The sequence below is a fragment of the Saccostrea cucullata genome, unplaced genomic scaffold (assembly GCF_032062105.1).
Source record: "Saccostrea cucullata isolate Sc308-1 unplaced genomic scaffold, CSIRO_AGI_Scuc_v1 ctg762, whole genome shotgun sequence".
Classification (NCBI taxonomy): domain Eukaryota; kingdom Metazoa; phylum Mollusca; class Bivalvia; order Ostreida; family Ostreidae; genus Saccostrea; species Saccostrea cuccullata.
The window spans coordinates 19,506-43,898 of NW_026917963.1; the positions used below are offsets into that span (position 1 = coordinate 19,506).

The 24,393-nt window shown below is 33.1% G+C and overlaps 2 protein-coding genes across 2 annotated transcripts; one reads left to right on the plus strand and one right to left on the minus strand.

Annotated features, from left to right (window-relative positions):
• Positions 1-384: 384 nt before the first annotated feature.
• Positions 385-11,681, minus strand: LOC134268610 (stabilizer of axonemal microtubules 1-like). The gene is made up of 8 exons (XM_062750901.1): positions 11,517-11,681; positions 10,911-11,010; positions 9,974-10,096; positions 9,199-9,390; positions 8,668-8,788; positions 1,697-2,004; positions 1,197-1,437; positions 385-754 (listed from the first exon to the last, which is right to left on the minus strand). Exons 1-8 carry the CDS (start codon positions 11,558-11,560, stop codon positions 609-611), a joined length of 1,275 nt encoding a protein of 424 aa, XP_062606885.1. The 5' UTR covers positions 11,561-11,681; the 3' UTR covers positions 385-608.
• Positions 11,682-12,612: 931 nt separating this feature from the next.
• On the plus strand, positions 12,613-24,291 carry LOC134268161 (uncharacterized). Its single transcript, XM_062750386.1, has 7 exons — positions 12,613-12,653; positions 17,854-17,878; positions 19,675-19,728; positions 22,492-22,648; positions 22,940-23,064; positions 23,308-23,382; positions 24,257-24,291. Exons 1-7 carry the CDS (start codon positions 12,630-12,632, stop codon positions 24,289-24,291), a joined length of 495 nt encoding a protein of 164 aa, XP_062606370.1. The 5' UTR covers positions 12,613-12,629.
• Positions 24,292-24,393: the final 102 nt, after the last annotated feature.

A 24,393-nucleotide genomic window follows, 5' to 3' on the forward strand; every position in this document is an offset into this window, starting at 1 on the left:
CAAAAACCGATGCACTATTTTATGCATCTTTGTGTAGTTTACTTGTGTGCCAAGTTATATTGAAATCAGACCAAAACTGTAGGAGGAGTAGCGTTTTAAAGGAATTTCACAGAAAATTCTATTTTTAGTAACCATGGCAACACCGTTCATCGAAATCAAAATCGGATGCACTATTTTATGTATCTTAGTGTAGTCTACTTGTGTGCCAAGTTATATTGAAATCAGACCAAAACTGTAGGAGGAGTAGCGTTTTGAAAAATTGTTTACAGACGGACAGACAGACAGACGGACGGACGACGGACACCTTACTATCGCATAAGCTCTTCTGGTCTCTGACCAGTAGAGCTAAAAAATGCAGATATAATTATCAAAAGTTTAATTCAGAAAATACAATGGACGGACATGTATATAATTCTTGAGTCGTATATTTTTAAAAATATGATAAAACAAATATTTTTCAAAATTTAAACACTTCCAAAACAGTCAAAGGTAAAGATGTAGAAAAAATGAATAAATTAAAAAAATATTTCCTATAAAATTCAATAAAATAAAAATGTCCCAAAAAATTTAATCAAAGACGGCTTAGAATTATATCCTGGATGATGAATCTAAATGCCGACGGGACAGCTTTTCGGCCTTGCTCGGTTGAAGAAGGTATCTCGATAAGTGGTGTTGAAATACATTCTTTTATCATCATTCAAGTTCCGGTGTTCAGAAGATTTGTGGCACAAATTCGGACGTTCGGTCTGGACACCTAAAAATAAAATTAATAGATTAAAGTCATTAAACCTTTAATTATCTTATTATCAGATTAAGTTATGGATGCATACTTTCTTTGTGAACCCGTTACGAATTTCAACGTTGCGACGGGTCTCTAAAGGCCTAACACTCAATGCCGTCAGCATCGGAAAGGGCGGCCGGGAGATGCCATGGGCACTTGTTTTGCGTACAGGATACTAGACATCTACTTATTTTAGCAATAAGTAGGGAATGTTCTTTATACAAAACAAGTGCCTGTGGAAGATATGCTAATTATTGTTAATTTGATATGAAGAAAAATTAATTCAAGAATTCACCAAAAATCACACATAAAAATACCCCCAAAACTGTGAGGAGCGACATTACTCTCAGACCAACCCTACCCAAACCCCTTTTTCAGAAACCTGTTGAAGGCCTTGAAGTTTTATTCCACATACCTCTGAAATGTAGCCTCTGGATTGACTGACAGTCCATTTCGCCGGCGGTGGGTACATAGAGCTGTTTGATTTGATAGGTTTTGGCCGGAAGCGCGCCTTTCCACGCCACGTAATGCCCCTGGTAGGTGGTGCACGGCGTCTGGTCGCCATTTCCTCCTTCATGTTTTATAATGTCTTTCCCCGTTTTGGGTTTTATTGGCATTATCCTTTCCACAAGACTCTTAGGATTTTCAAAATCAGCCTGATAAAAAAAAATTATAGGCAACGTTCAGGGAAAAGAAACACGTATCATTCACATACAAAATTATCTTATTGTAAAGTAATCGAAATAGATTTACTCGAATGCCCATGATATTGAATTATACAAATACCACAGACACCTAACGTTCCTTATTTTTCTATTACTAAAAAATATACCCCTACCTAATAATGTGTATTATTTGGGAGGGGGGTAAATTTTTTATTGAAAGAAAAAATAAGTGCCTTTGACAAGTCCGTACCATGTAAGTGCTAGAAAAAGGCATTCCCCCTAGAGGTCTTTGATATTCTGGTTTGATGGCCCAGGTAGGTTTCTCTATGGGGATGACCGGCCACGCCTTGTAAGTTGTATTCTGGGTAGTTCTGCCATCGAAGGGGCCTAAATCGTAGTGATTATTTGAGGTAGGGGGTTTACAGATGGGCTGACGAGGAACGCAAGAGTGTGTGACGTAATCCGCGGTATACGTAGTCATTCCATTGAAGGGGGCGTACTGCATCTTCCTTCCGGGTACGGCGATTTTTGTTGTAAATGCTTCAAGTTTTGGCGGTTCTGAAAAAAAATTAATTCTTAACAAGAGGCCCAGGGGCCTTATTGGTCACCTGAGTATCGTGTAACAACTTTCAAACAATTAAAATTGGTTCGTGCTTTAAACCAGAGGCCATGAAATTTACAATTTTGAAAGAGGCACCATTGCTTATCATAATTATAAACTTAGCATGCTTACTCTGTTTACTTAATACCCAGAGGTAGATCAGAGTAACAAAGAGGAAATGCACTTCCACTTTATAACCAGTTGTGCACCTCACCCCAAAGGAACCACTGACCCTGGGGCCACATATTTCAAAATTTTGCAAATTTTATCATAAAATGGTTGATTAATACTAAAGAGCAGATTTCAAAGCATTAATTTATTTTCAGACTATGTAAACCCCACCCCCTCTTAGACCCAGGGGGAATAAAAAATAACCATTTTGCTAGATGCACCTTTCTTCATCATAAATATATATACTTGGATCACTGGCATAAAACCCAGGAGCAAAGGAAAAGATTTTCAAAGAATTAATGCATTTTCACTATATAATCAATATAGAGCCCCGCCCTAGTACCAGAACCCCTGACCCTGGGGCCATAAAATTCACAATTTTGGAAGTGGCACTCTTGCTCATCATAACTATGTACTTAGTTAGTTTATTTAATACCCAGAAGCAGAGAAGAAGATTTTCAAAGAATAATGCATTTTCACTATATAATCAATAGAGCCCCGCCCTAACACCAGAACCCCTGACCCGGGGGCCATAAAATTAACAATTTTGGAAGAGGCATTCTTGCTCATCATAACTATGTGCTTAGTTAGTTTATTTAATCCCCAGAAGCAGAGAAGAAGATTTTCAAGAAGGATATGGAGATAACGAACAGTATTCAATCTCAAAGTCCATTAAACAATATACAAAATAAGAGCAGAGCAAATACGGACCTCCGAAACATCAGAGGTGGGATCAGGTGCCATGGAGGAGTGAGCATCCCCTGCCGACCGGTCACACCCGCCGTGTGCTCGTTGTCATGATCAGGAAATAACGGAAAAAAACCCGTCGTCAATTCAGTGAATAAATAATGGACTAACAATTGGTATGAAAAACGTCAGTCAGCATTTGACTCAATGATAAATTGTATTTGCTGACAAGGTCATTGTATCGACCATAGAACTTACGAAATGATGACTTTAAACGAGACTGCTGATATTCTTGTTTCATCAACTTGCTTGTCAATAATTTACCTCGTTTAAGAAATTGTTCATACGTAGAGCATGCTCTTGCGTATCGAATCAACTGAGGTATATACGGGCCATTTTCAAAAAAAGTCCACTTTTTTGTCTTTTGATCAGAAAAATAGGGAAAAAAAATTTTAGAGTGAAAGTTTTTTTCCCGTTGGTTAATATACATGGTCATACAGCTTAAAAGTTATTTTATGATCATCTCCCAGGTGTTTTATAAAAGATATTCTATGCATTCCGAGTAAAATTTAACAGTAAAACCATGTCACATTAACAAAAATTTTATAAAGTGCTTATTTAAATGATAGGGAAAATATTACCATGTGAAGATATGTACAAATTTTGCACCTCATATTAATTGAATTTATTTACAGATTAATTTAATATGATTGTTTTACTTATGCCGCCAACTAAATACTAGTATTGTGCATTTAACATTCATGAAGTGACATGTCCCTCCAGTTTATGTCATTCCTGTAACCAAAAAGAAAATGTTAAAATAAAAAGTATCTCACTTTCCTAGGAACTGTTTTCATGATCCACAATATATCATCATTTTCTGTTGTCTCAAGTTTATGCGCGCCATGATTTGAAAGTGAGTAAAGAAAGGGTTCAAAGGTCGATACGTTTGTCTTATTGGTAGAGTATAATTAAAATACGTCCTATCTGTTACCTTCTTAATATGCAAGTACTCTTTAAATTGTTTATTCTGCTAAAACAATTAGATTAACTAAGCTACAAAGAAATTGTTTCAATGTCTCGATGATGCAAAAAGCGTACGTTATACTAAATAACGGGTGATTTATATGAATAACGTCCATCCTGTTACTGTCATTTCTGTTACCATTAATATGGTAACAGTAAGGAAAACTGGACTTCATATCTTGAGTTTTAACAATAAAAACAATTACTTTTATTTTTCTAAGTAATATAAGTTTAATAACACATGTTAAAAAACTTCGTAAATCATATTGAAATATGTTAGTGGATCAAATAGTGCCATTACTACTTAAACATGCACTCTTGTAACAGAATGGACAGAATTTGTAACAGGAGGGACTAATTATCCTGGTATTTATATACCGATTTAAGTTTTATCATTTCTTTTTCTTAAAATTATGAAAAATTCTTAGTTTTGCAACAGCATAGAGTACCTTTAATAAACAAAAATTAAAGTGATAAATATTTTAATAGCACTTTACAATTAAATTTCGTAACAGGATGGACATAAATGTCTTATATTGTCTTGAATTTGCCAGATTTGACAAAATCATGTTTTTATTCTACATTTATTTCTCTTTTCCTAACCAATAAAGTTAAAAAAAAGTCAATTTTTATTTCAAATGTAGATTTCATTGTCCATCCTTTACACTGTTTTGTCCATCCTGTTTCTGTTTTGTCCTTCCTGTTACCTGAGTCCTTACTGTTACCAGTATATTTTCCTAGTTTAAATTGCTTTGGAAGAGCACCTGTTTAAATAACTTTCTGCAACTGTTTATTCTAATCACAAAAATAATGTACAAGAATGTTTTTTTTCAACTATAGCATATAAATATTCAGCAATAAGGCTTTTCATGAAGAAAAAACCATAGATTTTGCTTCTGTTTGGTATATGGTAGTTTGGCATGCTTTTAAACGCTCATATATTAGATGAATGTCAAACATCTTGGCATTCAATGATATTTTTTTCATTTTTTGACGATATACAAAAGATTATTAGATAAAAATTTTTAAATGGACTTTTACAGCTCTTTTTATGAAAGTAACAGGAAGGACATTAAAATTTAAATGACTAAGATAAAATGTCAATATTTTTTAAAAGAAATATTTTTCTTTTATGCAATGCAGTGGATTTTAGGAGTTTATTACTACTAGTATATTATTCAAATAAAGTTGAAAAAGTCATAGTAAAACCACTTTCATTTTTCAAAAATATGTCATTTAAGGTAGGTCCTTACTTTCAGAATTTTCTGTCAAAACGATAATTTTTCAATTTGAATACCTTAAACAAGTCTTAAACTTACTAAAACACCCATAAAAGACATATCTTTGCAGGTTAATTTTCATACAACATGTCTCAACGCACATACCTCTAAAAACTCAACAGCCAAAATTGAACATAAAAAGTGTGATATCATATTTCTCTTAGTTATGCACCAAATCACATCAAATTTATGTTAAAACTTATGAAGATCAAAAATATTCATTTGCCAAGAGAATATTTGAAATTTTTACTGCAAAACATTAACAAATTTGTGTTGAATCTGTCCATGTCTTTTAGAAAAAAATCTCAAAATATCTTTATTTTTCATAATTCTCAAAATCAAAAATGTTTAGATGTCATTTTATCTTTAAAACTATTAAAAATTATATCTAATGTTAACAAAAACAGCTACTTTATTATGGTTGACCAGAGAATTTTAACAAAACAGTCTTTTGAAGATGTATACCCCCATTTTTGGAATATCATTTTTTCAATTATTCAATGCAAAATTTTTAAAAAGTAAAAATTAAATGGATGATCTAGGCTCTAAATCAATAAAAATAGATCTCAGGTTAGTTTGCTTAAAAGAAAATTAAAAAGATTTAGGTTCATAAAAGCAATTAAGAATTTTGTGTCTGTGTATGTACTAAATGGCATATAGATCTTATGGACAGAGTGCAAAGTGTTAATTTCCATAAATAATGTATATTAAATGCTTCATATGCACAATAACACTATAATAAACAAATATATACTTGCTAAATCATTTTCAATCACCCAAAAAGATTTATATCAATAGAAAAGTAAAAATCAGAATTTTATATTGATGTGTAAAATTAGAACCGGATCCGTAAAAGTATGGGCCTTCCGTAAAAAGTGGACATTTTTTGAAAATGACCCATATACTCCGTATGCAGGTGATGAAGGTATATTGCAGCATAAGTAAGGGAAGTTGACGATAGAAAAGTTAAAGTCAAAGAATTAATGCATTTTCACTATATGATCAATAGATCCCCGCCCTAACACCAGAACCCCTGACCCTGGGGCCATAAAATTCATAATTTTGGAAGAAGCACTCTTGCTCACCATAACTATGTACTTAGTTAGTCTATCTAATACCCAGGAACAGAGAAGAAGATTTTCAAAGAATTAACGCATTTTCACTATATGATCAATAGAGCCCCGCCCTAACACCAGAACCCCTGACCCTGGGGCCATAAAATTCACAATTTTGGAAGAGGCACTCTTTCTCAACATAAATATGTACTTAATTAGTTTATTTAATACCTAGAAGCAGAGAAGAAGATTTTCAGAGAATTAATGCATTTTTACTATATGATCAATAGAGCCCCGCCCTAGCACAAGAACCCCTGACCCTGGGGCCATGAATTTCACAATTTTGGTAGAGGACTCAATGCTCATTACATTCATGCCAACAGTTTGCCTGCTTGATGTCCAGGAGTAAAGAAGAAGATTTTTAAAGATTGCAATAATTTTAGTGGTTTTGGCCCCACGCCTCAGGCCCCAGGTGGGCGAGGACCATAAAATTCACAATTTTGTTCCCCTTCACCCATAGATGCTGTATACAAAATTTTGTTGAAATTGGTTCAGTGGTTTCAGAGAAGAAGCTGAAAATGTTCAAATGTTAACACACGACGGCTAGTCGTAAATAATTTATAAACAAAACGACGCACGACGGACGTAAAACGTGTGCAATAGGTCACCTGAGTTACTCAGGTGACCTAAAAATGAAATTAGAAGATTATTTATAGTGATTTTACTCAAAAATTTCATTTAACGTAGAACCTACGTCGTATGACATCATAACTAGTGAATGTGTTTAGCCAGTGCTAGATCCATTATGACGTCATAATTAATTCAATGTCATTTCCCGTACTTTACAGCTTCAGTATAGAAATGGTAGAAAATACTGCATTTTGAAATTCACAGAATTCAATTTAAAATCATGCCGAAATAATCTTCATAATATTCGATTTATGTATTTTTTTGATATAATGCTTAATGACAATATATTTCCTGAATTAGAGAAACCTGTAGGCACCTTTCATTTAATAGATCTTGACCTTAATTAAGTTGACAAATCCAATACTATATTATCTGATGAAATTGCCATGTATACAACAAACTGTAATAATGTAAATGGTATGTAACTATTTTAAAGGAATGCAAAAATCCTAAAAAAAAAAAAAAAACTCGTCAATTGCTAACTAAATAGTGTAATATCTTGATGAAATGTGTCTAAGTCAAAGATGAACATGTTGTAGATTGTGTATACATTTTGTGATATCTATCATGAAATGATGTGCATTCCTTTTCATAATTATTTGTTACTTATTCATATTCTTGGAGTTTTATTACAATTTCTCTATTAAATATGATCTTTTAAATTAAAAGTACAATTTTTTATAAACATTTTTAAGCTGAAAGTAGCCCCGAACAGTCATTTAATAATAAAATCCGTGTAAGTGCAAAAAGGTCAAGAATATTAGTATCGGTAAATAACCTATCTCTCATTAGTTAGAGGGGAAAGGTATATATTTTAATCACTTTTTGTAATCATTTGGGTATGTTCTTTATCATATTAAAGATTGAAAACATTGTGACAAAGACTTCTGATATATATTACAAATGTAGGGTGGAAAATTGACTGAAAATAAATAGAGTTCATTTGCCTATAGTTTTGAAAATGTGGACTTATCTTTTATGACAATTGAATAAAAAAGAATTCATTCTCGGGAAATATTGTTTAATACTGTTCAATTAATAAACAATAAAAACAACGATGTTTAAAGAAGCAATTCTGGGATTTTGTTGTCTCCTTTGCATGACAAGTACCCCTAAAATGACTGAAATTGTGAAGTCGCAAATGTATTTATCATTCCATGTTTAACTGGCTGCTCTACATTTAATAACAAGGAAACATGTCATGTGCTTTTAACTGATTGATAAGCAAGTTCTAATTTATCATTATGAAAAGTTTGAAAATCGTGTGACAAAGACTTCTCCGACATAGGTTCTACCTTAAACAACACCAACTATATATGAGAAGAGCCAACATGGACCTCTAAAAACAGAGGTGGGATCAGGTGCCTTAGAGGAGGTAGCATCTCCTGTCGACTTGTCACACCACCGTGTACTCCTTGTCATGAACAAAAGTCAAACCTCTCTAACTCGATGGGACAAAGGTTAAACATCGAGACATCGAAGAATTCGAGATAGCAGAGGTAAATATTTAAAGAATCATTTTCGATATTCAAGGGTTTCTAATACGCTATTCCCATCATAAACAGGGCTTATGAGGAGATTAGCCAATCAGAAAACCTTTTGATAGCAAAGATGTAAATAATAAGTGGTTCGATCTTCTAAATCCTTTAACATATTCATGGTATTCAAACTATTCGTGTTCGAGATACCGAAGTTCAACTGTATTACCAACCTACAACTGGTTCCGGGACTTGTGGTTCAGGCTTTGTGTTGGTTACATCTGTAGACACAATCTCCTTCTCTTTCGGAACTTCCTCGGCCTTCTTTGCATCCCCTTCAGCTGAAGGTTTGTCCTACATCATTCAATAGAAATAAAAAAAAAAAAATAAGAAAAGTAAATGCACTTAGATATTTTCTTTCGCCATAAAAGTAAGGGATTTCATTTGAAGGAAACGATAGGGATTATACTATTTCGTTTTAGGTTTCAAAAAAAAAAAAAAAAACTGGGAATTTTATGTGTTTTTTCATGCCATCAAATCTTAATAATGTGTGCGTGTGTTTGGGGGATGAGTGGGGAGGGGGGGGGGGTGTTATAATAATAATATCCACTTGTCAGGTACCTGTAAGTCAAACATGGTATTTTAGTATTTTTACCATTGACTTGTATTTACTTCCCTCCTATTAGTTTGAATATTCGTGATGAATATGAATTCCTTGACTTCTTCATAAAAACGCTCTTAAAATCTTAGCTGTCTATACTCACTGGAATGGTGACCTCATACTTTGTTCGCTGGGGTTCGCTTGGTTTGGCGCTGGCTGGGCGACAACTTTTGACCACATCCTTATCAAAGCGCTGATAGGACAAACTGTAAATTGTCTGGTCAGAAAACTTGGCGCTTGAAGGGCGGTAAGATTGCAAAGGCTTGAAGCTTTCCATTTTGAAGGTATTTTTGTCCTACAGAATTAATGCAGCAATGTATGAAACCTGTCTTTGGAAAATGTTATTTTGAAAAGGGCGACGCACTCGAAAAAAGCTCGACATTTTCTTGAATTTTTATTTGGCGTTAAATAATTTTTCAAAAGGGGATGGGTGTGACTCAGGGTTCCAGATTTGTTTGTTTGTTTGTTTGTTTTTTTATTATGTATGGGAGGGGGGTACAGAATCTTTATGTCCCGTGTCATTCCAACCCAACATTTTCACACATAAAAAAAGTATGGCACTTCTATTTTGAACAAATATATGTCAGAATATGAAAAAAAAAAACATATGAACGTCTTTTTAAAAGTTTCAAAACCTGTCAAAAAAAAAATACAAAATGGATAATAAATAGATTTCGAGACTTACTAGTATACAATAAACTGCATACTGGGGTATCTGCATACTGGGGTATATTCTTTTGGCAAGGTGATTGGGTTTGGATTTTATAATTTTAATTAATTTTCAATTTTTCTCTAATAATTTATAATATAATTATCTACTAGTATATTTTTTCCTGTCTCAAAAACGAGGTGATAACATTTTAAAACTGATTACGGACCTCATGGAATACGTAATCCTTCTGGTAGGTGGTCATCATCAATGACAATTTTCCGTTATCCATTTTGTTAGATACCGGCCTGACGGAGTTCCGGGGTCGCTGGAATGGGTACTTTCTGTATGCCTACAAATAAATAAAAAGAAACACTCGATTAAATTGCTATTCACATAATGGGAATAAGAGTTGTCGATCGTTTCCCTTATATGATAAAATACTAATATCTTGTAGAGAAGAGAGCGTTATGGTTTTATATTTCAGTCTATGACTATTATGGGAAAAAAGACTCAAATATAAAAAAACCCATTTCATTTCCGATTTTTGTTTTTCCAAATAAAAAAAAATTAAGGAATATTTTAGTTAGATTTTTAAATCAGTGCATCGGCTAATTCCTAACACGTATCGAGAAATACCCCCCCCCCCCCAAACACACCCCTAGTATCTGTCATACCTACGTCTCCATCTCCCGCGATTTACCTGTGTAGTGTTACACCTGTATATTATATAAATATTGCATGTAGTTGAGTGTAACATTGAAAATTTTCACCCCAAGAAAACCATTGTCAACTGAGGCGCAGCCGAGGTTGGCAATGGTTTTCTTGGGGTGAAAATTTTCAATGTTACACTCAACTACATGCAGTATTTATTATGTTATACTGAATGTTTTATACAAATAAATATAACAGTGAACCGTGCGCGCATAAATTCTGCGCAGTCGCTATTTCTTTTGGAATATCACCCGTCGTCAAGCAATGTTGACTGTTGCTACGCAGGAGGGCGTGGCTTCATTATTCAGCGGGTAATACTGTTTTTTACGTTAATACGTTTTTACGTTTATGTTAATAGTGTCTCTACGAATCAGATTCAAGTAATATTTACATGAAAGTATAATATAATTAAATGACATTTAATAAATGTCGATTGATAATTGGATACTTACCGCTTGGTACTCGGACATTCCCTCCGTCTTACTCAGTAGACGTAACCTCCTCGCCAGTCTGTTGGTGGGGTCATACTGGGAGGCTCCGGTCTTCACATTGCTGGGGTAGTCGTAAATAATTTATAAACAAAACACTTCTAAGTAAAATTGTCTGTTTGTTTATAATATTTCAATGTAAATAATATTTCATAATTAAGCTAATATCCTTGTTTGGGGGTGGGGGGGGGGGGGGGGGGGGGGGGTCTTATGCATTAATAAGGGGTGGATTGAAGGTGGTTTTCAAAAATGCAAGAGCATACATTTATTTTTGACAAATAATTTAAAAAACCCAAAAACTGTTATAACTCTAAACATTAACTTACAAATGAAACGGGTTTTCAATCATTAACTTAAATATCCACAATTTCATGAATTTTCTTGAAATATATTTTTCAGAACTAAACAGAACACTAGTTGTTGGTGCCAGGCACATTAATGGAGGAAGAAGAAGACTGCTTTATTATACTAGTCAGATCGACATCAGTCCCCCTTTCCCCCAAACATTTACATGTAAATACCACATGCACAGACTTCTCTTTTATAAGTAAACAAACATATTTGACTTACCTTTTCTTTCCAGTGTTAATAATTTCAGCAGGAGAAGCTGTCATCACGCGAAATGATAATTTATTTTTGATAAAAAAATTACATATGAAAACCTAACGCGTTTAGCCGTCTAGTCAGCCATCCATGTTGTTACGCTATAACCAAGACGACGTCAAGTTAATTATGACGTCATTAGTATCTCAAGATCAGATCCATTATGACGTCATAATTGAAACAATACCTTTTCCTGTACTTCTTAAAAGATGTAAATTTCCCGGGACTATTTTTCCCTACGAATATTATTATGCAGATATGGAGTTGTATCGTAATATAATACTGAGGGTTGCTACCTGGAACTTGGCTTTCAAATACATGAATGATCACTGTAAATTGTTTTCAACATATTATACGTGTAGAAAATGAAAAATATCATCTAAAGGCATTTTCGTAGCATTTGAAATCCTTATGTAAAAGTGATCTGGATATTCTTGTTGAATTAAATATTATTTTTAGGAAGTATTTAAGAACCAAAGAGCAGAGAAGACTATTTTAAAAACAATGCTGCATTTTTACAAAGTAATCAACAGGGCACCGCCCTAACAATGATTGGAACACCCCCCCACCCCTGAAAAGGGGGCCATGGTGATTTTCACACATTTTTGAAGATCGTAACCATCAAGTTTTAGCTCATGGTTTATGTTATAAATATACAATGGAGAGAAAAGCTTTTAGTGGAGTGTAAACAGTTTCACTATATGAAAAAAAATTAATATGGAATATAAAGGGGGGGGGGGGTATTTATATTTATAATATTAAAAAAAAGAGAGAATCTTTAAGTCGCCTGCGTGGAATTTTTTTTTTTTTTTTTTTTAGAAAATATAATGATACAGATGCGTTCATAAACTGCATGACGCTTTCTCAATAATTGAAACAAAACCTCTTGTTTGAATGTCCATCAGCTAAATTCTGGACACTATCACATAACCACCCCCTCCTCCGCCTTCCTCAATTCTCTACTTTTTAGATCGAGCAGATGATCCTTTAATCAAGTACTAAATTTTACCCCTGAATGTTGAACTTTTAGCTTCAGCCTACTATATTTAGAATTGGGTCATAGATGAGAAAAGAAACGGAATGAAAGCTATACTGCTATTTATGGTAAGAAGTTTGAATTGTTACCTATGATATTTATGTTATCTGAATCAAATGAAGCAGAATGTATAGTTTACACTGATCGCAAAACACGGATGATTTTCTTTTTAAAAAGTTACCCTGCAGTGATATATTCAATGTAATAAATGAAGATAATGAACAGTATACAAGCTCTATTCAAGCGCAAGAGTCTGAAGTTTTTATCGTTAAAAAAAAAAAAGAAAAGAAAAAAAAAAAGAAAGAAACGGGGAAAAAAAATTCCCAACTCAACTGTTTTTTTATAGTTGAGTGTGGGAAATTTTTTTCCGGATTTTATTTTTTATTTATTTTTTTATTATCATTATTTTTTTTTGGACGATAAAAACTTCAGAGTCCTGTGATTCAAGCAATACAAATCAGGAGCAGAGCAAACACGTACCACCAGCAGAGGTGGGATCAGTTGCCATTGATGAGTGAACATACCTTACATGCCGGTCACAATTGCTTTGTTTTCTTTGTCTCGATCAGGAAATAAGGGGAAAATCCGTATACGATTTAGTGTATGTTGGCCTAACAATAAGTATCAAAATGTGAGTCAGTATTTGACTTACTCTGCATGCTAACGATCGATTGTATTTGCTGACAAGGTCATTGTATCAGCCATACTCCTAACATGTGACATGATGACTTTAAGTGAGACTGTTAATATTCTCGTTTCATCAACTTGTTTTTTTTTTTAATAATTCATCTCATTTTAGAAATTACGGCGCCGCCGGAGGGCCAGGAAAAGAACTATTTTTATTTGTTCGGACGAATTAGAAATTCGTTCGGACGAATTAGATATTTGTTCGGACGAATTAAATATTCATTCGGACGTTAATTAAAAATTCCAATTCGGACAAATTAGTTATTTGTTCAAAACAGAATATAGATATTTGTTCGGACGAATTAGATATTCGTTCGGACAAATTAGATATTTTTTCAGACGAATTAGATATTCGCTTACGGACGATATGCATTCAGAAATTCGTATGGACAAATTATTATATTTGTTCAGACGAATTAGAAATTAATTTCTCGACAAATTAGTTATGTGTTTGGACGGATTAGATATTTGTTTGGACAAATTAGATATTTGTTTGGACAAATTAGATATTTGCACAAATTATCTTGTCTGGAGAGATATACAGTTTGTTTATTGAGGAGGATTCACCCCTTTTAATACATAAATAGCTCTTTGGACCATAACAAACACACGTTGTTACAAGACATGTGCTATTAAAGTTGGGTATGTCGATTGTAAATGTTCGGAAATGATGGTACTTATAAAATATCTATTATAGGCCTAAAGTCTGCCATTCTGGAAGTATATTATCTGAGAGCCCACTAGTTGAAAGGGTCCGTTACTTCTTATTAAACATCTTGTCACTCCCATCCCTGACACACTCATAAGATTTTTCATAAATAAACATCATCTTTTTCAACCAGATCAACTTTTGCTGGTGATATTAAAATGTTAACGCCGGGGTGCCAGTGGTCAATTACCATTTCTGTGAAAAAGATGAGATCCACTCCTCAAGTTTTTATTCCTACTGTATTATATTAAATAAACATCGGACTCGAAATATCTCTTTATTATCCGAAAGTCTTAATTTTTTAAAAGGGGGAGGCTTACTAGCTAGGACATTTATAGTTTTGTTTCTATACCGCCTTTCCCACATTTAAGTATTTTGTGATAAAGGAACAAAAGGAGGGAGTTTCATAGATCTATTTCTCCAATGGCAGTTTTCCTAGATCGTTAAAAACTATTATCTAGCATCTATATTAATTTTTTTTATATATTTAAATATCATGAATATATTTAAATATCATGAATTTATGTAACATACAGGTAATATAGACCAAATTAAACACACACCCTTCCCGGGGAAAAAAGGGTAAAAATAGATGAATACGTTTCTAGAAAGTGCAGTAAAATTTAAAAGCACAAACATACTATAATTTAATGCAAATTAAGCTTCCCAATGATTAAGACAACTGATTGTTTTTAAATAGAGGGGGTTGTTACTTGAAAATATTCTGTCATTATTCATTCATGATTTATTTTCCTCATAAAACGAGTTGGTTTCATAATTCCTCTTTTCTAGTGAGTCATTGGCCTATCAAACCTTCGAACTGGTACTGTAAAATCGTATAAACAAAACTAAGAAATGCTGCAAGGGAAATTCAATATTTTGTTCGACTACTCTCCAATAAGGGGGGGGGGGCCTATAATTATGCTCTGTAAAGCTATGGACTACGGAATATACCAGAATGGATCCCGAGTCATAGGAACAACCTGGGATCAATACGATCAGGTCCATTTTTATGGAGTTTTCTTAATTCACAAAATGGAATATTTAAAAATCATTGAGGACGTTTTTTTTCATCCTATACATCGCAGATTGATTGATTAATGCTTTACGCCGAATTGGCAATATTTCAGCCACATATCAGCGACATATGTACCAGAAATGTATTTCAAAAATCAATCACATGTCATAATTAATAAATGCAGGGTAGTGAATTTGTACATAGAAATGATAATAAAGAGATCAATATGAAAACAACGTATCTTCAATATATCTATTGATGGTGTTGTTCATGAAAGTTATTTTGCAAAGAATCAAAATATAATGAAACGTCTTGGTACAAATCGCACATTAATCGCGGCGTCATGACAGTTATTCACATTTTCACTTATTCGTCCATACAAATAACCAATTCGTCCGAACAAATATCTAATTCGTCCGAACAAATAACTTATTTGTCCGAAAGAATTTCTAATTCGTCGGCACAAATATCTAATTCGTCCGAACAAATAACTTATTTGTCCGAACGAATTTCTAATTCGTCCGAACAAATATCTAATTCGTCCGAACAAATAACTTATTTGTCCGAACGAATTTCTAATTCGTTCGAACGAATTTATAATTCGTCCGAACGAAGTTCTAATTCGTCCGAACAAATGAAAAAAAAATATCCTGGCCCTCCGGCGGCGCCGTACGAAATTGTTCGTACGTTGATCGAACATGATCTTGCGTAATAAACATAAGGGCATATTGCTGCAGAATTAAGGGAAGTTGACGATTGAAAAGTCATCACGTTTATCATAAAGCGTTGTTGTTAAATTTCAGTACACAATCTAATTTCACTTTATTGCGACTTTCAAATCCAACCTATCTTACAAAGAAAAATGTATTAGTATTGGGTAATATATCAGCAATGATAAGTAATAAATAGTTATCAGTTAAATGTAAGTTCTTTATTAAAATTTTAATCGGATCTAAATTAACAACCGCATTATAGGTGTTTATTCGATGAAAAGGATATGGCGTGTTTAATTTAATTACTGAAAATCAAATGTAGTGTCACGATTCTCTAGCTGAAAACTTTATTGTTATACTTGACAATACAAATTTTTTTTTTATCAAACTTAAATTTGATCCTAGTAAATATTTTTTTCTTACATTAGAATGTATTTCGTGCCATAGGGGAGTGAGCATCCCCTGCCGACCTGTCACACCCGCCGTGTGCTCCCCGTCATGATCGGGAAATAACGAAAAAAATCCGTCGTCGATTCAATGTGTATATAATGGATGAAAAATTAGTATAAAAATGCCAGTCAGCATTTGATTTAATGATAAAATTTGTATTTGCTGACAAGATCATTGTATCGACCATAGAACTCACGAAATTATTACTTTAAACGAAACTGTTGATATTCTTGCTTCATCAACTTGTTTTTCAATAACTTAAATTGTTTTAGAAATTGGTCATACACAGAGCATCTCTTCCGTATTGAATCAACTGAGATATACGTAAACCCCGTATGCAGGTGATGTAGGTAGATTGCTGCATAAGTATGGGAAGTTGACGACTGAAATGTTAGTCATCACGTTTATCATATTAAAAGCTTGGTTGTTATATTATAACAATTTTTAAAAGTCTTTTTTCTTGTTAAAGATACAAATATGAAACAGACTGTCAGATTCTGTATCATCTTTTGTTTCAAACTAACCGGGGTATATCGAGTCGACGTAAGCATGAAAATAACTAATATGATTACATGTAATTGACAATACATCGTCGATATACTGGTATTTAAATGTCAGGTTGAAGGTCATGACCTTTTGTCACCTTAAGGTCAAGATCTAGTAAATGTCCTTAGACTAACATTTTGGTGCTAGATCCATTATGACGTCATAATCACTTTCAACTTTCTTTTTCCCGTACTTTACGGCTCTAATAGAATTATGTTGAAAATAAAGTATTTTCATGGAATTCAATTTGAAATCATCTGAAAAGTAGTCCGGATACCTATATTAAATTTAACATTATTTAAAAGAAGAGACCAAGAACATACAAATTACCGTTTTCTGAAAGACTGTAGGCAATCTGGATACATTTTATTTGTGTGATATGAAAAAAACTCTCATATTCGTGACTAATTTTCTTAATTTTTCATTGAAAATGAGAGTTTAAAATATGGTTTTTCATCTTATTTTCATACAAATTATGCCCCGAAACACCTTTTTTGACCAAGCAAATGTTATAAAGCATCATTAAAGGAATTCATTTCTTGAATTTGATAAATCTGTAGGCACCCTTCATTTACTAGATCTTGGCCTTAATTAAAGATTTTGCACAAATTCTGCTTCATTTGAATACAAAAATAGGTCTTCTAAAACAAGACGTAACTGGTATCCATTGGAATTATAAAAGATTTTTGGAAGACCAGGTTTCGAAAAACCAAATAGATATTGTCAATCAAAAACTCAAGCATCTTTTTAATACCACCTTCGGAGTACGTGCGTGTTCAATCAGATTTTATTTTTTTAAAAAGTAATTTTGCAAATGACCATTTTTTATTTAAAAAAAAACAAGGTGAAAAGTTTTACAAAAGAACTTACTAAGACCAAAAACTTCAGATGATAATAAAAATTTTTTAATCCTCTTTGAAAAAAAAAACCACATTCTTTTTAAAAAGTTTAAAATAATTTTCGATATAATGTAACTTAAAATTTTATATGAAGAATTAAATTTGGTCTTAAGTCGTAAGTCCTTTTGTGGACTTTAATTTATCGTGGTGAATAGTTGTATATAAATTTGATAAAGATAATTGTCAATTCTTAAAAAAAAAATAATACTGTAGACGTTAAAACTTTTATATTTCTTTTTATTTCAGTTTTGCTGCAAAGTGGCTTTTACAGGTAAGCTTGTATACATGTAGAAAACAATAGATCTATACTGTATTTGTGATATTTATGTATTTATCTGAACCTGAGAAATAAATGGTAACGTTTATAAACTAAACTAACTGTACCCTAGCTAGGTAATTCTGGTTCATTATAGCCATGTGTCTTGTTGCTTGCCAAAGAGACTTTGTCTTTACCATAAGGACTGCAAGGTTCAGACCCTGCCAAATCATAACTTTCACTAAAACTATCAAAGACCATCACGGAATCACTGCTGCCTGCTCCGTGATGAAGGGTTTGATTTCTTTTAACCACAGGCGCTTTAGGTTTTTAATCTTTCTTTTCATAAATAAAAATAGTATATAGGCTATAAGGGTTATTTTTATTTTGGAAAAGAAAGGTTAAAAACGTCAAGCGCATGTGGGTATAATCAAGCCCTGGCCGCGGCAGAACATTGGTAGCAACTGTTCCTTCCCCAAGCCCCGTCACTTAGAAATAAAAGTTGCGTATTGATTGTACCTTAAAAATAAACAAGTGTCAGTGTAGGCATTGCAATGACAAAGATACCCCTAGATCTGCTCTGTATACACTTTAAGAATCTACAAAGGTTAAATTTGAATGTCATTCACTAGTTTATAGTGACGAGACGTAACCTCATACCATTGAAAAGTTTCAATTCCTAGGAGTGAAATATTGTCTGATATGACGTAAAACAACAATCAATCTACATCTCAATAATTAAGCTTTTTTGAAATATGTCTTCATTTAAGGAGGCTAGGGGGTCAACAGATTATTTTTTTTATGAACCATCAGATATAACTTATTTTTTCAGATATGATATCTTGAGCTGTCAACTATCATTTGGCAAAGAAAAATTTCATAAATTATATTTTAAAATTTGATCATTTTATTATATCTTCATATATAGAGCTCTTCTTCTAAAGGAGAACAAAATAGACTAAAAATGGCCACGACCTCCCAGCCTCTTTAAATAAAATATGGAGATATCGAGCAGTATTCAAGCTCAAAGGTCCATTCATCTGAAACAATACATAGGGGTATCAGAACAAAACATCCGATATGGTATAAGGTGCCATGGAGAAGTAAGCATCCCATGTCGACCGGTCACAACCGCCGTGTGCTGCTTGTCATGACTGGGCAAACATAGACCATGCAGTATCCAGTGTGCATATAAATTGTTATGAAAAACATCAGTCAGTATTCAACTTCCTGGCAGATTGAACTTGCTGACAAGGTCATTGTATCGACCAAGAAGCTTGCGACATTATGAATTTAAAACAAAATTGTTGAAATTCTTGTTTCATCAACCTGTTGTCAATAGAAAGCCGTCTTTTAGAAATTGTTTGTTCATGTAGCATGTTCTCGTGTATTGAATCAACTTGGAAACATAAACCCAATGCAGGTGGGCAAGTAGTAAGGAAAGATGACGATAAAAAAACGTTTATCATAAAGGTTTTGTTGTTAGATTACCATTAACGTCTTCTTCTAGTAAAATATCCAAATATAAAACAGATATTTCACATAATATAAATATTCTCATAAAATATTTAATATATATATTGGTATAGTAGTCTATATATGATGTATATATGAAAGACATGTTTTAATTGGCAGACTATCAACGACACATTGTCACTATATGTCTCATATTATACAATTAAAAAGCAAATGAACGACCTCAACTGTTTACAGTATATGAAAATAACATGGCAATTATTTCCAATTTCACTTTGATAGATATTCTATTATTGATATCAGTAATATAACTAATGTCTTCTATTTTCTTGAAGCTGTGCAGGGATCCACTACAAAAAATTACCAAGTAACTCTTACCTATATTAACGGTATGTATATTAAATATACTGGACAAAATGTTAAGGATCATCAAATTAAATATGTTTTACAAATACTGTATCATAGAGAACAGAATGCAGTTTTAATTTTAGTATCATATTTTATTTTACAAAAGTGAAAATTAAACATTGGATGTGATAAATTTGCTGGAACACACGCTACGAATTGTTCATTACGGTCTCTTCAGAATTCGGCATGTTGGGGGTAGACCTGAAATTGAGATTTTTTTCAGAAAAGTCAAATTACGTCACTACAATGTAAAATGATTGCCAGTATTTTGTATGACCTCCCCGTGAGGCCCTGTAGCGCAGACCCATGCTATCCATCACCCGTCCAAGGCTAGCCTGTCGGATCTGTTGCCATTCCTCCTGCAGTACTGTCTGAAGCTCCCGTCGATTTTGGGGAAGTGTAAGACGAACTGAAATGCGTTGCTAAAGAATGTTCCAGGCATGTTCAATTAACTTCAGGTCTAGAAAATGATTTGGCGGGTCCATACGCTAAGTTGTTTCACTTTCCTTGCACTCGTTTACGAATAGGACTCAAAGAGGTCGAGCATTATCGTCCATTAAGATGAAATCCTCCCCCAGCGTACATGCAATACGTCTAACAATAGGATGAAGAATATCCTTTCGGTATTTTAAACCTGTCAGGTTGCCTTCAATGATGTGCAGATCAGTTTTGCAGTCAATACTTATGCCTGCCCAAATCATCACCAAACCTCCATTTACTCTGTATTGCTCAAAAATGACACAATCAGCATATCTTTCCCCATTTACCATCCAAACAAGACTTCTGTCATCATGGAAGTCAAAACAAAATCGCGACTCGTCTGAGAAGATAACAGAACACCAATGACGTTATTGCCAATTTTTTGTGTTCTGTTGCCCACTGAAGTCGATTTCTGCGACACTCTAATTTTAATACAGGACGTACGGCTGGTCGGCAAGCCTTGAGATTTGCTTCCTGAAGTCTGTTTCAAACTGTTTGAGTAGAAATCCGTCTGTCCGTTGCTCTCTGATGCCCAGTTTTTAAGCTTAAGAACACTTTGGAAGCGGTGCGTCTCAGCAAAATTTGGCCAAATAACGATCCTTACGGACTGCCGTACACCTTGGACGTCCCGATTTTAGCCTTTTTTGACAATTTTCTGCCTGTGAATATCGGTTCCATAGCCGTTAATTCCGCTTTGGGAAAGATAAAGTATTTCTGCAAGTGACGTTGCGTTTTGCCAGCTTCCAGCATCCCTGCTGCCATGGAGTGTTCGTTCATACTCATATGCCTCCTCATAGCGTCTTATCACCAGTTCTGGCCAGATATACTGAAATTTTATGTTATGTTCACTAAAGAAAATCCTCTTTGATACTTCTATGCTTCTATTGTTCCACTTACTTTTTTTACGCCACGTACTTTCTTGACCAGTATGTCCCAAAACTCATTAAACACGTGTGACTTAAGTATCGAATCGTGTTAATGACATGTTTCTAAAACTACTTAAGCCTTGTTGTCACATAAATTCATGGGTATGAAAATATTATTCGTATGTAAAAATATGATCCTTAGCTTATTTTGCCCAGTATATTCACAAATTTACACATCATTTATCAGATTTACACTGTGTTAAGAAAATATATATTTTCCTTTTATCAATTAGCGGTTAACAAATACTTTGGTTTGAAAATCAAATCTCATTTGTTAAATCATTACAGTCCATACCTACGAGGGCCGTTCAATAAATAATGTCATTAGCTCCATGACATACAACATAGAAGTTATATGGCATTTAGATTGACTTTCTTTCATTATTGAATCTTTAATGAATTGTATTAAGATGGTTATTAAGATGGCAGGTTGAAATTAAAAAAGGCAAAATTAAAAAGGGAATGTGGAATATACAAACGTATGTTTAAAGGATTATGTTTTTAAAAGAAAAAAAATGCACATCAACAATCTCTCAAATCTTTATAAAACTACTGTAAAATCACATATTTTCAAGGGGTCAAATTTTCGTGGTTTGAGAAATATATATATTTATATTATACTTGGGGATTTGATTTCGTGGTTGAAGAATTGACCAGTAATAATATATGTGAAAAATTGCATATCGTGGTGGACATAAATTCGTGGGTCACTTCATACCTTGAAAACAACGAAAATTAAACTCCCACGAAAATTAGTGATGTCACAGTAATTACGCATCGGGCAAAAACATGGATCTTTGAAACGCCAGAGAAGGGATTAGGTGCACAGAAAGAGAAGGCATCCTTTTGACCAGTGCAACTGCCTATTGCATCGATCAATTTAATGAATTTGTTAAATTGGTATTGACGTTCAAGTCTTACAGTGGCTCTGCCAGAGGTATAATTTGTTTTAAAACTTTTAAATTTGATGAAAGTCTTTGGTGGGTATAATGATTTTGTTTGCTAAAACAACCGAAAGTTGGATCGAATATCGTCTGGCATTTTAAAGGACACCTAAATTGTAATACCATTATGACTATCTATCACTCTCCTTACTTGATCAATACAGATGGGTCATTACAGGCACGATCGGTCGAGGATGCTTTCTGCCACTGACATGTTAAGCTGCACCAAATCCTATCCATGTTGTTTTTTTTTTTTTTGGGGGGGGGGGGGGCATGGAATTGTTTTTTTAATATTTGTTTTGTTTAAAGGATCAATGAGATATATCAATTTTTTGTTATTTTTACCTTTTTAAAAATATTTTATCATTATCCTAATAATATTCATATTCTTCAGAAACATTTCGGAATTCCGATGTATACCTACCCTATAGTAATTATGGAAGGATCAGGATTTTTAACACCGAACTTTGTTCAGATACTTCGTCCGTTGACAGAATTATTGGAGAGACTCTTTGTAGGTCAAAGGGTTTAAATGTAGGTGTTATTGGAAGGTAAGTAAAGTAAAATTATTAATGCTAGAGAAAATAAATGTATTAATGCTAGAGAAATTTGTCGATTATTTCTCTTTTTCTAGTATATTGTCAAATGAGTTTTAAATATATTATCATTTTTTAACAAGAAAAATGTTATTACACACACAGTAATATGCCTTTGCATTAATTTCCTAATTTTAATACATTATATTTTGTAAGTTTATTTTAGTTTATTTAAATTTTATTTAAAAACTCTCATGCTTTATTTCCGCATTAAAGCAACATTTAATTTTTTTTAATTATCTCTAGGGATAGATTATACAAAGACAATAACAACACATTGGACATTTCTTGTTCCTCGGTGAACATATCTGATTGTAGAGTTACTCGACATGCCGACCATTGTTCTCATGTTGTTTATCTCTATTGTGACGGTATGATACTTACAATATTTATTGTGAGTTTTTTTTGATGCAGAAAAACTCACAACAAAATAAGATTAAAATCAATACAAAAAATAAAATTATATATTCGAAATTTAATATATATATTTAGTAGTTGAAAGTGTGTAGATCCCAGTAACTTGTAAAGCGTTTCTACATTTCTTTGCTTTATATATTCCTTCGACTGCACACAGTCCATGTTCAATAAATTAAAACGACTTATCAATATCCTAGATAAAGGGGCTGTTCACTCATCCCATGTACCGCCTTCTGGTTCTGTGAGTCACGTGACGAAAACGACTACTATTGGTGAGTGTGATCACATTCAATTTTTCAAATTTTGGTACAGGGTAATGTTGAGGCTTTTTTAAATCCTTTTTTTACTGATTGCATGCAGTTTATATAAAAGTAAATAATTTCCCAAAGACGTAGCTTATCACATTTTTGACAAATACAAATTGGTAAAGAAATGTCTCTTTTTTATGATGACATCATCGGATAAATTTCTGTATCCGATAAATCGTTTTTTTTCCTGACAGAATAAATCCTTTCAATTTTTAAGAAGTGGTTTTTTTCCCCGACAGAATAAATGATATAAAAGCAGACGACTTTAAAACTTGTTTAGGATAAAATCTCTTTGAGGGAAGATACTTTTCGCTAGACACTTTCCTTTCGGAATTGTAGATTCTTTTTCATAAATGGAAAAACTAGTTAAATTGCATACCATTTTTCATTTCCTTCCACAATAGGGGGTTCTAGTTATTTACCAAAAGTCTAAAGATTGTTATGCGTTCCAATTTTTGGTATTTTTCGTTTTCTTGTTGTCTTCTTTGTTATAAAAAACTGTCATTTAAAGATACTGGTATTTTCTGCAATCTGTGTTGGTGGTAGCATATCGTTACATAATTTCATAAGTTTTGTCATTAATCATAAAACACTTGCCCTATATCACTTTTTCATGTAGAAAGTCTAGGTTATGAACACAGGGATTTTAACAATAACAGTGAGACATTTTTTTCTTAGACGTCATAATGGCTCAATTCCGACTCTTTTGACGGTAGCATGTGTTTTGCATATAATCAAATAAGATAATCAGGTTTTAAATTGTAATTTTATTTATCTTTCCCAAAGAAATATTAGATATTCATTTCTATTTGTGTAATTATTTTTTTTCATGAAATAGATTTTTTTGGTTCACAGGAACGACGAGAAAACTAGGTAGGAAACATTTTGGTGAATCTTTTATAATTTTTCACTCTAAATGTTTGCACCCAAAGTTTTAGCGTTTGAATGAAACATTTCATTTCCTTTGATACCTTG